Genomic DNA, 13,615 nt, shown 5'->3' with positions numbered 1-13,615 from the left:
AAACTAAAGAGATAGCCAACATTGATCAACCTATAACAGCAACGTTATGTAACTTTTTTTTTCTAAAAATAACAGCTTCAAAATCATAGTGATGGTACTGTGTCTTGTATTAGGGTGAATAGTGTCTCTGGTGCCACTCCGCCCCCCTATCACTTGTCTCTGGGGGGCAAATTGCTTACAATTTCTGCATTATGTTGCTTTAAAAAAGGCCGAACTACTCAATTGTTGGACAAAAACACTACAACAAGTATTTTCTGAAGCTTTCAGCCACAAATCACCATACTAGTTACTCTGATGACTGGAGAGTTGCATCACTGCTTGATTTTGTTCAAGCACTAAATCCAGTCTGATTACTTAATCTCACACTGTCACTTTAATGTACCGCTGTCCTCTCCTGTACACAGTATGAGTCAGCATTGTACAGTGAAATTCCCAGCCTCCATTTATCAGCCATAAAACCATGTGTATCAGAGTTCAGTTGAAATCCCACACACTGAATAATGATGTATGTTGCAACTATGTAGGAGAAAATAAGTGATACCTTATTTAACTTCGAACTTCGCCTCCAAATGAGTCCTCGCCTTTATGGCACAAGGGATATTTATATAACATCATACCCTGTGTACCCATGGACATTTTCATTCGCTGCCTACATCTGTTTTGCCCTGAGATGAAGACCAAACCAAAAGACAGCATTTATGAACATCTGTGAAATTTAATTGGCTTTTCAAGAATGCATAATTACAGCACAGCAGTAGAAAAAAGTCTGCCACACCACACAGTTTACAGTTCATGTTTTTGGGAATGTAAAACCGGAGTGGCAGGCAGCAGTCACGACAGGTCTACAGAGCGCTTTAGGACACAGTTGTCGCTACAATATAGCGTATTTTTAATGGAGACAACATGAGTTTAATTAAGCCTAACCTCAACCTGAAACATTAACTGAGTAGTTTTCTATGAGGAAAATGTTTTAACTGTTGAATCTTTTCTTCTGCTGTCAAAGGATGGCCGTTGTGTTTCAGTGGATTAAATGTGAGTGGGTTTTTACTGCACAAAAGGGATCAAACATAGGATTAGGATTGTAATAAAAACCGGTTACCAACAGAGTGAGGGAACAATAAAAACAGCCATGGGTTTGTGGTTGCAAAGAGTGAAAGGTTATGAACAATAGGCTTGCATTTCAAGCATGTCGACTTGAGTAAATTAGAGGGCAGATGTAACGATTCAAAGGCTCTCTGGGGAGCTATGTACTACATTGGCTACAGTATGTAGTATTAAACAGCATCAGATGCACATACGATGACATTTAAAAGGACAATTTAAATAGTGTCAGCTAACGCAGCCAATCACTGAAAGCTGTAGTAAATTTGAATTCTGTGGTTATTGGTATTGTTTTAAGTGCTTTGCAGGCTAATTCAGAGGAGGATCTTGTTCCTCCAACTAAGAGTCAATTCTGTTTTTCAGCTCTTTAGCTGATAATGCAGGCTAACTCACTGAGTGGAAATAATTGGCCTGAACAAGGTAAATCATCCTAAAGTGGCGGCTCTCAAGCATAAGAAATCTCAAGGAACGGTACTTCATCAAACTGCAGTACAAGTCATGTAATAAGACTGTTTTTTGTTAGTACACTAATGTCTGCACAATCAGTAATATCAGTAGTTGTTTTCATTTAAAATTCAGGAGACAACCTGACTCAGCCAAACAGGATTTACAAGTAATCTTGTGGTTCGGTTTGGCAAAGGTTGGATGCACAGTGGGAGGTGTGTGCAAAAATTAACAAAAGCTACAGCCAGCTACAGGTGTTGTGAGGCTGACCTAATGCCAATATCAGCATGCTAACATGCTTACAAAAGCAATGTTAGCATTCTGATGTTCAGCAGGTGCAATGTTTACTTTGACCATATTTACTTTGACCGTATTAGTTTAGCATTTAGTATGCTAGGATTTGCTAATTTGAACTACAAACTAGCTGCTGGAAACATTGGTTTTGCAAGTATAGAGTGGTGTAGCGATGACGCATTTTTGAAGGAAATAAGCTTTGTAGCAAACACAAGTTCATGATACTTACATGTTTTGTTCAGCAAGATAATCTCAACAGATAAACACAACTTTAAGCATAAATTAAATCGCTAGACGTAAAAAGCCAGTGTTAGGCTCTAAACAGACCACAATGCGGTCACATGACTTAAACGTGACTTTTAGGGATCATATTCAAACTGATGTTCATATCGGAGGTCCTATTAACTGTGTAGTGAAAGTCATACTCGTTATTAACTGAAATATAGCTGCAAGCTCTTCAAATGAACCCCTGAGCTGCTTGCTGTTTCTGTATCATGTAATTTCATCTGGATCAATCCATATATTGTACACATATCAGAAAAAAAAAAACATGAAACTCCACAAGCTTTTAATTAAAAACAGTACATTTTTATGATGTTTAAAGTCCAAAGGCATGCCACACAGGACTGTCCATGAATAATCTCATTTTAATAAAAAACAATACACCACCACTTGAGCTGCAAACCTCATATGTGGCATTCCGACACTCCCAAGATAAAAACAAAACAGCTTTGATGACGTCGTGTCCTTTACAGCAGGAGTAGTATAAATACTGTACAGCAGTTTGAACCCTGTCAATGATTTAGCAATGAAGTCGTATGCATGTATGTATTTGTCAGAGTTACAGTCTATTCAGTCATATCCTCTTCGGTTCCTGCAGGAATCCAGTGTGTCGCAATCACTTTTAAAGCCCTGCAATGTCGGGTGAACAGCTGTTTCGTCACAGCATCAGCAGCCATTCAGTGAGTTGAAGCAGACGTGTTAAAATGCTACAGGGAGAACGAGTTTGGCGCCACGAGGTGCTGCCGGCGAGAATGAATCGGTTTGTTTAGATGAACCGATAAAAAGATAACAAAAGATACAAGAAAGGAGCGACCCTGTTATCTGTTCCCCAGAGGCAAACCTGCCTTACAGAAGACAAAAGGGTGTGAACTAGGTTAGACATTACTTCACGTCCTCCTGAAAGCATCTTACAGGATGTACAAGTAGATACATACGTATAGTACAGCAGTTTACAGTATTTTTAGCTTAAAAACAGGAAATAATCTTTAAAACTGTGCCCTACCCAAACAAAACTACAGTTTTATAGTACCTGACTCTGAACAACTTACATTTCTTAACTAAATCATGCATTACAGTGCTGCTTCCTCGAAAGCTACACGTGAAGTAAACTTACAAGATCGAGCAGATGTAGACGACTTTATATTCGGGAGAAAGTATGAAAGTATGCATGATTTTTAGCCGTTTTTACAGAAAGTAAAGAAGTAGTAGGAAGTAGAAATGTACCAGGGTTTTCTTCATACTGGATTCTTCAGCCATTGGAGAGCAGTTTTATCCAAGTTTAAATAACCCACAGGAATGTGACGAGGAAGACCAAAAGAGCAACAGGGGTCCCACTTTACACATGAATGGGAGTTATGAGTCCAAAAACAGTAAGATCCTGAAAATCTTGCATCCATTTAGGGAATTAGTAGTGCATCAAGGTCTCTTACTTCCAGCTCTATAGTGAAGCAACTGGCCTGTAGTGTCTCTTCAAACAAGTACTTTTAGTTTAACGACGCCCTGAGACCAACTGGAGATGATGATGTATCTTCTCTTTCAGGTCACCTCCTGTCTGTATTTTCATAAGGTACATCCAGTCAGAGCTGAACAGAAGTTCTGGTAACAAGTTTCAGGTCTTGAGTATGCTCTGATCGTCTTTTTTTGTCTCCTCTGATGGAAGCTGACTGCCCGTGTCCTGACCAGAGCTGAGCGGCCTGGCGTTGGCCTTCGTCGAGCGCTGCCGTCGCGTGCCGTTTCCGATGCAGCGCAGGAGGTTCTTGAAGGTTTGCCACATTTCCTCGTCCTTGTAGGAGTAGATGCAGGGGTTCATGACGGAGTTGAGCACAGCCAGGAGCAGCAGCCAGCGTTTTAATTTCATGACTTTGCAGCTTGTGCAGTTGAGGCCGTCCAGCAGCAGAACCACCAGGCCGGGAGTCCAGCAGATCACAAAGGCCCCTTCAGGAGAAAATCACACACAGTTTGGTTGTTTAGACTCTTATTTCTCACATGTATCTGCTTTCCCCGTGTTACACTTTGCACAAAAAGGTAGTTTTAAAAGACTGTTTCTTGTCTTTGTGGAGGAACTTTCTGGAGTCTTCTTATCGCCATGATGTTGCCAGGCACTGGCTTAAGGTGTAGCATGAAGCAGAAATCTATGGTTTATTATAACCTGTAAATAAAAATGTTTATAAATTTTATTTTTAAGTACAGCCCTGATTTACCGCAGCCCTTTCCAGTATAAGGGTGTGTCAAGCTTAATTACATCAACAAGTTACTTTGGCGAAAGATAAACAGTCCCACCTAAAGGAATCCTGAAGTTAAATGTGGAAAGACGAAACACATTATTGCAATAAATCATATTATTTCTGATCTGTAAAGCATTGCCAAGTACTTTATTAACCACCAACAACTCTTGCATAATGCACCCTTATATTGGAGATAGTGGAGATAATATTCCTTAGTGAAGGCAGAGTATCATTAGGGATGTAAATAATCATTATTTTCGTATCGAATCATCTTTCTTCAAATGTGTTGTGTTATGTCAGTACCACAGTGCAGAACATCTACACATTTGAACCTGTGAATTTCTTGAATTTGTTGCTTGATAAATGACAATTAATCTAAAAAAGGTATACCATGCATAATTTTACCAACAAAATCCCTCTCAATCATCACGTGTTCGGCGGTGTCTCTCAGAGAACCCGCTCTCTGCCTTTATTATCTTATTATTGTGCCGTGTGCGGGATGTTTCTGGCTGTCAACAATTCATTTGATTCGTCATATTCAGACACTTTGGGTTTGGTGGCTTGCCAAATCAAAGTGTCTGTATCTGATTACCCAGATGTGCATCAACCCATTCTTGTACTATTGCAACAAGCAGGCACCAGTTGAGATACAATGACAGTATTGTGTTCATTCCTTAATGCTGTGTGTTTGGTAAATAAAACTGTAGTTCACAGGACCACTGAAGCAGCTAATTAGCCATCGATTTCAAACATGTTTGGGCACAAAACAGAGCGACTAAGAGATTTCTGGAACTGAAGGGAAGCTACAAGCTGCAACTTGTCTACCAACAGTAGTGTTGACACAACCAGCATCTGTACAGCTTCAATACATCTGCAGAACAAAAACAAGTGCTGTTCTATACAACCCTCGCTCTCTCTTTGTCTCTCACACGGATACATGTGCACACAGCTACAGTAGATCTGGTAGACGCGTTGATCTTTTATGTTTTTCACTGCTTTTAGGGCTGAAAGGCAAAAGGTTGGCCACATTTTTACAGTTAAATCCTATTTTTATTCCTTCCTCTTTCCTTTGTCTTTGATGGCCCGCATGCTCAAAATAAAGTGAGCTGAATTGGAATTGAGTGAGAAAACCTATTAAATGTTTCTTCCATTGGCACTTTTTCATGTATTGAAGTTTAAAAGTGGACTTTCTTCCCCTTAAATCTTTGACAAAGAAGAGAAAAAAAACAACAGGGGTTTAGGGACACACGTTTCAAGCACATGTTCCTGCTCTCAGTCGGTATTCGTTTGATGATGGTGGTTGCAGTGAAAGAATAAAAACAAATCTGAATATGCGTAGCGTGGTTTGAAGCTTCACTTCACAAACAGGCTCCAGTGCGCTCAGGGCAGGCATACTACGGCTGTCAGCTATTAAACTACAAGAATTATATTTTACCAAACTAGTGCCATGAGGAGTGAAGTACAAAGGAAGAGAGCCCAAAAGAAGTCATTCCTTATACTTATTTGTCAGATATTAGAGTAACCGGAAAAACTCTTTATTTCTTAGGTTGCTGGTGCCAGCAAAGGCAAACACCAGCGACAATGTCCAAATGTGAAGTCCCTGTCCAACGCTTAACTCATTCATTTTACTCTGGTTCTAACAAAGCATGTGTGGGTTACGAGTCTCCGAACTGGTTTGCCCAGTTGAGTTTCCGCCTCAGCAAACTGCTTTTCACCTGGAACAAGAGTTAAAAGGTTTTTTCTGCCATTCCTAAAATATCCCATGATGGCCCTGGACCTTACCGTCTGTCCTAAAGGGACAGTGCACCCCCAAAATTTTAAATACATCTCCCCTTTTACCCAAATGCTATTTATCTATCTAGATTGTTTTGGTGCGAGTTGTTGAGTTTTGGAGATATTGGCCATAGAGATGACTGTTTTCTCTCGAATATAATAGTAATAGACTGCTTGTAGCGCTCAAAACATTAAAAAAATCTATTTAAGAAATTCAACAGCAAAGACTCTTTCCAGAAATCATAACCTGCTTATGAGAGGTCAGCTAACTAAGCTAACAAACATTACAGCTCAGCCATTAAAGCAACATTATGCAGAAATTGGCATTTTGTGTGATTTGGCGCCCCCCCCAACCGTTTCTGAGTGCAACACCGCTGTCCTAAATACAAATCCCAGGTCTGTAACAATTTGTCAAACATAATACCCTCTCACTGAAGTTACATAGTGCAGAAACAAGTGATGGGGGAGTGACATGAAGTTGCTTACGACAAGATCTGTGGATTATCTCGCGTAACTGAATCATGCTATCTGGAAAAGGTTGAGCTGAGTTTTTCAAATTTATTATTTTAGTCGCTTTAAGCAGCACAGGCCATCTAGTTCCATTATATTAGAGAGAGGGCAGACATCTCCAAAACGTGACAACTCACACCATAATGAGATTGATAGATAAAGATCACAACAGGCAAGAGGAAAATATGTATTTTTGATATCCTTTAAGATTTAATTCCTTTTTCTCTCAGATGTTCTACTACAAGAGTGCATCAGGCACTTTTCTACAATCTTCACAGGAGATTTGAGAACAACACCTGTGTGCTAAAACTTCCACAAGCTTAAAGGAACTCTGCAAAGGATGTGAAAGCAATTGACCTCAAGTATAGCTTCTTCCTCTTCCTTTTTGCCTTTTTTTTCTTTTTTGATGGGTGGGGAGGAGGGGACGTTCATTGAAGGCCAGTGTGGTGTGGTGTGGACGGTTCGCCACACAGGCTGAGCAGCAGTGTCCTTGCAGGGAGAGATAATTACACAGCAGTCTGGAATAAAGTGTGTACAGAGGCAGACGGCTCCTACGCTACAAAGTGTATCGAGCCATCTGGTCAGCACGCCAAGTTCCAAAGAGACAAGGAACAATGACAAACCTTTATCCTGCAGGGCAACTGCGCCAAAATCACTACCACTATCTCATGCGTGTTTTTATTTGGATGAATGCATGAGGAGTGAATAAAAGAAGCAAACTGAGTGCATTCAACGCTGAGATGAACTCATCTGACTCACCAGAATTCCAGAGTCTGATGGTATGGCATTAACTGTATACAATGTGTGCTGTACTGGCATGATAATATGCATTTAGCGCCCTGTTTTAGTGCCCCAGTTGAAAAAACTGGTACAGTCCTATTGTTCAATTTTTAAAGGAAGGCGCTGGGAGGGAAACAATTTGAGTTCTTCGCCTCTATTGCAAAGTATCCTGTTGCACCACCTAAACAAAGAGAGCCAGACCAGGATATATGAGAGCCTCATCCAGGATGAAAACACATGAGAGGAGAAGGAAACTTCAGACTTCAGAAAGAAAAGGGAAGTTGTGATGAAGGTGCTCTTTGGTGGAGAAAAATCTAAAGCACTCTTCTAGCAAAAAGGTTAAAAAGCCTTTATTGAGATGCTATTTCATTATGAGATTCTTAAAAACATTGACTATGCATGTTAAATATTAGCTTTTAACATGCATTGTCTTTGTTTTTCAGAATTTCAGTATGAAATAGGCATCTAAATAAGGGCTTTTTAACCTTAATGCCAGTAGAGCACCTTGAATATTTCTCTTTTTTGAAACTTCAGACTTTTTGAGTTTGGCTGCACAATTTTTTGTGATCAAAAGGGGCAGGTCTGACTGATTTCCACTGATGAGACAGCAACTGTACTGCGAACAGGAGCCTTTCAAGGAATGAACAGTGTGTTGATAACAAAAAAATCAGTCATTAAAATAGTCTGTGAAGTGTGTTTTCTGGAGGTATTTCTTCATCAGAAGTCATAGAACATAGATGTGTTGGTTTTAGTCATGTCCTATAGACTTCAATAAAGCTGTCAACACAGTCTGGCTCCAAGCCACGATTCAGTGAGGTATTAACCCTTCCTTGTTTGACATCCTGTAAGCTGAATCTCTTGTTTTTTTTTAAGGAGGATGTCCTTCAGGGCAATGGATAATTAATTATTACATCACACGCACTCAATGATTGATCTGATGAGCACATGATCAAATGACAGAATAAGCAATAATGGGTGAGTGAGCGAGCGAAAAATCGGACTGCGGAGACAAATAACACGAGCTACAGAGAAATAAAAGAAACCTTTTGCCTACTCCTCTTCTGCTTTCATTTACAACTCCCGAAATTCACTGAGAATCTTAAGTGTTTGTTATATTGCTCAAGGTTTTTCTCTCTTATCAGGAAAACACAGGTTACAATCCAGCCTGTTCAGCAGTGACTTAGTGTCCTCATAAACCCCAGACAAGCTGCAAACCACTACTACTTACATCTGACTAATGCTGTAAATGTTCTGACTCACTGTTGTCGCATGAATCTTGAAGCACAGACACTTTTATGACCAGCACTTACCGAGCACAACCATGACCGTCTTGATGAGTTTGATGGGTGTCCTCTTGCGGTTGATGGAACCGCTGGTGTGCGGCGTGAGCACAGACGTCTTCTTCTTGACGTAGGTGTAGATCCTCATGTAGATAACCACCATCACCAGGAACACCACCAGGTTAGACACGGACCAGAAGATCAGGTAGCTCCGGCTGAAGATGGGAGCCAACTGGGAGCAGTCGCTCAGGTTGCAGATGCAGTTCCAGCCCAGACTCGGCACAGCCCCCATGAAGATGGAGATGGCCCACACCAGCACGATCAGCAGGGTCACCCTTCTCTTCGTCAGGTTGCTGTGGACTTTCCAGTTCATGACGGAGATGTAGCGCTCCAGAGCTATGACCAGCAGGTTAGCCAGCGAGGCCGAGAGACTGATGTCCAGAAGACCTTGACGGATGAAGTATCCTTTCACTGTGAGTTTAAGTGACACCTCGCCCGTGTTAAACATGAGGTACACATATGCAATGCCGGCCAGGAAGTCCGAGGCGGCGAGGTTGGAGAGAAGATAGTAGAAAGGGTAGTGAAACCTCTTGTTGGTGATGACAGCAGCTACGACCATGGCATTGGAGACCAGGATGAAACAGCAGAAGAGAGAGCCCACCACCTGCACCAGGATGAGCTGCGTTTTGTCCCATTTATCTTCAGCGTTGATGTTCTGGTAGAAGAAGCCCATGGACTCATTATAGTGACAGCTGAGGTTCTGCTGGGCCATTTTAGAGCCGATTCTGTCAAATGAGAACAAGAAAATGTAAGAAGTCAAACATTTATGATTCATTTATTGGATAATAAATTATATTTTCAATGTACTTTTTACTATTCCTTAAGTTATCCAGCATAACGGCAAGGCTTTATGGGGTTTATGTAACTGAATGTTAATTTCATTTCATACAAATATTTATCCAATTAATGTTTTTTGAAATGGCTTTTGCTTTTTTCTAGCCTGTTGTGGGAGTGCTTTTACTTTGTCAGTATCTCTCCTCGTTACTGCTCTTCCTTTTCTTTGTTTTCTTTTTTCATTTATCAGATCAAGAAGAGCTGAAATGATTAGGCCAAAAACTGCTATTCATCGAGCAAAATACCACTTTCCTGCTCCTCAATAAATGAGGATTTTCTGCTTTTCTTTGTCTTATGCGATAGTAAACTAAATAAATTTGAGTTTTGGACTAATGTTTGGACAAAACAAGACATGTAAAGACATCGACTTGGCTTACTGGATCCCGGATTGTTCCTGAAGTCAAGACAAAAAAATACGGAAAGGCAGCCGTGGTTAATTATGTCCCAAACCTCTGGAACAGTCCGCCACGAGGTCTTAGAGAGTCTAAACTGAAATCTTAAGACACATCTTTTTACTATTGCTTTCTCCTGAACTGATTTATGTAATGATGTTTTATCTTTTCTTATCCTGCTATTTGAATACTATTGTTTCATTCTTCGAAATTGCTTCCTCTTAAAGCGTTTCCCTGATGACTTGCCTGTTTTATCTTCTGTCCTATCCTGCTGTTTAAATTCAATTCTATTTTGTTATTATTGTTTTATCGTAAATGTTTTGATCATCTGCTTTTATGTTCAGCACTTTGAGTTGCATTTTATGTATGAATTGTGGTATATCAATAAAGTTTATTATTATTATTATTATTATTGTTGTTGTTGTTGTTGTTGTTGTTGTTGTTATTATAGGAAACTAAGATTCTGAAAATTATCATTTTGTTGACCAAACAATTGCTCTAATAATCAGGTACCTTAATTTATATAAATATTGATGTATTTATTGGTTAGTTGCAGCCCTATATTGAGGAATATTGAAGAATACACAATGCTATATACTGTAAGTACATATTATGATTACCCAGAGCCCAATTAACAAAAAGTGACGACTTCAAAATGCTTGTTTTATCCAAAATCCAAAATTATCACAAAAAATTTCATTAAAAGAAAAAGCTTTGAGCGTTGACTGAAACGATCATCAAAATAGTTGCCAAATCATTTCCTGTCATTCATCTCACTGACTGATCGACTGATTGTTCCAGCTTCACTTGTTTATTTAGTTTAATTTGGACAACAACAAAAAAAAACATCCCGTTTAATGAGCTCTTCATGTTTTGTAAGCACAAATCTTCATTTGTAAAGTAACTTGTCACTAAAGTCTGAAGTTCCCTCTGAAGTACTTCAACTTTGTACTGGTGACTTGACTCTGGATGCAAGTGCACATGCCAAAACCAAGTTACAAGAAGATACTACTACTCTGAATACAACTAAAACCACAGTAAACTCCATTAAGACAGTAAAATGAGAGCCGAAACGTTCAACTCAGTCGAGTAACATTAGAAAGTGTCTGTACAAACATTCCTGTGGACAAACACTACAGATATGCTGCGAAACGAGATTTTCAGTGTAAGCCAGTCTAAAGTGCAGTTTCCCTCCTTTCTTATGCAAATAACTTCACAACCCGACAACGGCAAAGAGGGAAAGAGGACATTTCCCACAGAAAGATAAATTAAACAAAAAGACAAAACAGGTCATGTTAAAGAGAAGCACAACCCAGGTAGGCAGGAGAAAAAAAAACAATGAGCCAGGTGAGTTTACCTGTGGTGAATAAAGGGCGTCAGTAGACTACAGGGTGCGAAATATTCCGTGCCGAGGTAATGAACATGTTTCCCCCCCCAGCAGCGGCGGCGGTGGACGGACAGAGGCAGGGAGGTGACGGCAGACCAGCGCTCACAGCACGGACTGAAGTCAAGAGCAGTGACCGTCTCCAGGCTGAGGCTCCGGCTCGGTGACGTAGAGGGCGTGTGCCGCCCAGGCTCACACGTGAACTCCTCCTGCTGAGCGCGCGAGGCAGAAAAAATTAAAAAATCAAGACAATCCTACAGGATTTCATTTCATTCATGACACTCCAAACTATTTATTTCACCTGAAAAAAAAAACACGTGCTCGACCACTTTTCCCAAGGTGATGGAATGTAACTAAGTACATTTACTCCATTACTCTACTTAAGTGCAGTTTTTAGGTACTTAAAGGTTAACAGGTGTTTACAGGTCTTGAGGAGTCCTGCTGCATATGTGATTAGATGAGATTAAAGGTAGAGTGTGTATGAATTAAGTGTGTTTGGATATTTGGAGAACAGAAGGAAGAAAAAAGCTGCGTGTGATTAAATAAATTCCCTCCAGTGATGTCACTCAGTGGCCAAGTTGCATTGTGGGTGATATAGGCGCCATGTTTTGAAATGGAAGAAGAATGTGTATAATAAAAGAGGGGGTATCTCTGGTTCTGCTGTATCAAGTTTGGTTATTTATTAAACTGTCCATAATGAGTCCAACAGTGCTATAGGAGTGCAGTGTAGATCAGTGGACTCGTGCCAACATTACCCACAATGCAACTTGGCCACTGAGTGACTGGGGGCGCTTTATCAGATCACATCAGCATCAGTCTGAAGTCACACAAGACTTTAGACTCCTCAAGACCTGTAAACACGCTTTAATGAGTATTGGTGAAGTTACCCTTTAACTTAGTCATCGGTCGACCCATAGTATACAGTAAACATACATGTAAATATATGTGTAATGTTTGTAGCTAATTTTGATAGAAGTACAATGAAGTACATTAAATATTTGATATTTCAAGACGTTTACTCAAGTACTAGGGTGACTTTCACTTTTGCCAAAGTAATATTTTAAAATGATATCTTTACTTTTACTGAAATGTATGACTTTTGGGTCCTTTTTACAACACTGAGTGCCACTTTGTACTTCTACTACACTACATTTCAGAGGGAAATTGTACTTTTACTCTACTAAGCTAAATTTACTTTAAAGTTGAAGTTAGTAGGCCTTGTTGTTTTTTTGATTAAGATTTACATTAGAAAAAAAACAAAAAAAAACATATACTTTTTGTCTTATGACCCCTTTATGACCCTTTTCATTCAGGCAGGTGTCCAGTTGGGGCCCCTTGTCACGTTTCAGATCTCTGAGTTGCTCAGCTGCATCAAAGACACACATCATCTCTAAACCTCTCACCTGGTTTCAGTTCAATAACAAGCCCCCCTCAAGGCCACAAAACTGTCGGCTATATTAAAGTAGTTAAAACTAGCTCCACATCGACCACTTTCCATAGTAAAAACATACTTACTCCTACTTAGTATTGATAATTAAAAAACAATATACAGTTAGCCACAGGGGACATTTTTATGCACAAGTACTTTTATTTTTGATATTTTAAGTACATTTTGCTGATAACATTGTCTACTTTTACTCAATTTACTTCATCAGTTGTAATGAAGTATTTTCATTTTGGAGTGATTCATTATTGGGACTTTACAAAAGTTAACACTGAAAATAGTAGTTACCCCATTCCTCGATCTCAAAGCACGGCCAGGTTTATTGATAATCCCAGTCCCACAAATGTGTTGTTTGACCCCGATACTGACTCCACACACTGTGCTTTGTGTGTAGAGTCAGTATAGTATATAGTATAGTGTATGTGCCTTGTTTGTCTCCTCCAAGATCCCATTAAGCACAAGGCACACAGTAGACTGGCAGCCCTGAGACACCGGAACCCAACAGGTCTGGGGCCCTGCATGGGCCTGTTGCCTGCTTTGCTTATTTGGCAATCCATCCAGGTTACAACTCACTTTTCTCTCTGATTTCTTCTTTCACCAAAAGTGCAGTCCAAATTCAGAAACACACCCAACTGTCCCGAAGAACATATATAATATTTGAATTCAATAAACATGTGAATCCCCTTTAAATGACGGGTTTTATGTTTGGAACTACACAACTGTTCATACGAAGATCCCCAGTCATAGTTGTCTTAAATGCAGTGTTGACTCGTCTCGCTTTGTTTCAGATTACACACACGCATATTGACATT

General features: G+C 39.8%; 1 protein-coding gene across 1 annotated transcript; it reads right to left on the bottom strand.

The window, feature by feature from the left end:
- Nucleotides 1-2,390: 2,390 nt before the first annotated feature.
- On the bottom strand, nucleotides 2,391-11,457 carry lpar3 (lysophosphatidic acid receptor 3). The gene is made up of 3 exons (XM_073476728.1): nucleotides 11,333-11,457; nucleotides 8,720-9,474; nucleotides 2,391-4,056 (listed from the first exon to the last, which is right to left on the bottom strand). The coding sequence occupies exons 2-3, from the start codon at nucleotides 9,459-9,461 to the stop codon at nucleotides 3,731-3,733; spliced, it is 1,068 nt and encodes a 355-aa protein (XP_073332829.1). The 5' UTR covers nucleotides 9,462-9,474; nucleotides 11,333-11,457; the 3' UTR covers nucleotides 2,391-3,730.
- Nucleotides 11,458-13,615: the final 2,158 nt, after the last annotated feature.

Source organism: Pagrus major, chromosome 11 (genome assembly GCF_040436345.1).
Source record: "Pagrus major chromosome 11, Pma_NU_1.0".
NCBI lineage: Eukaryota > Metazoa > Chordata > Actinopteri > Spariformes > Sparidae > Pagrus > Pagrus major.
The sequence above is the reverse complement of the archived record's forward strand: the minus strand, read 5'-3'. Positions and strand labels throughout refer to the sequence as shown.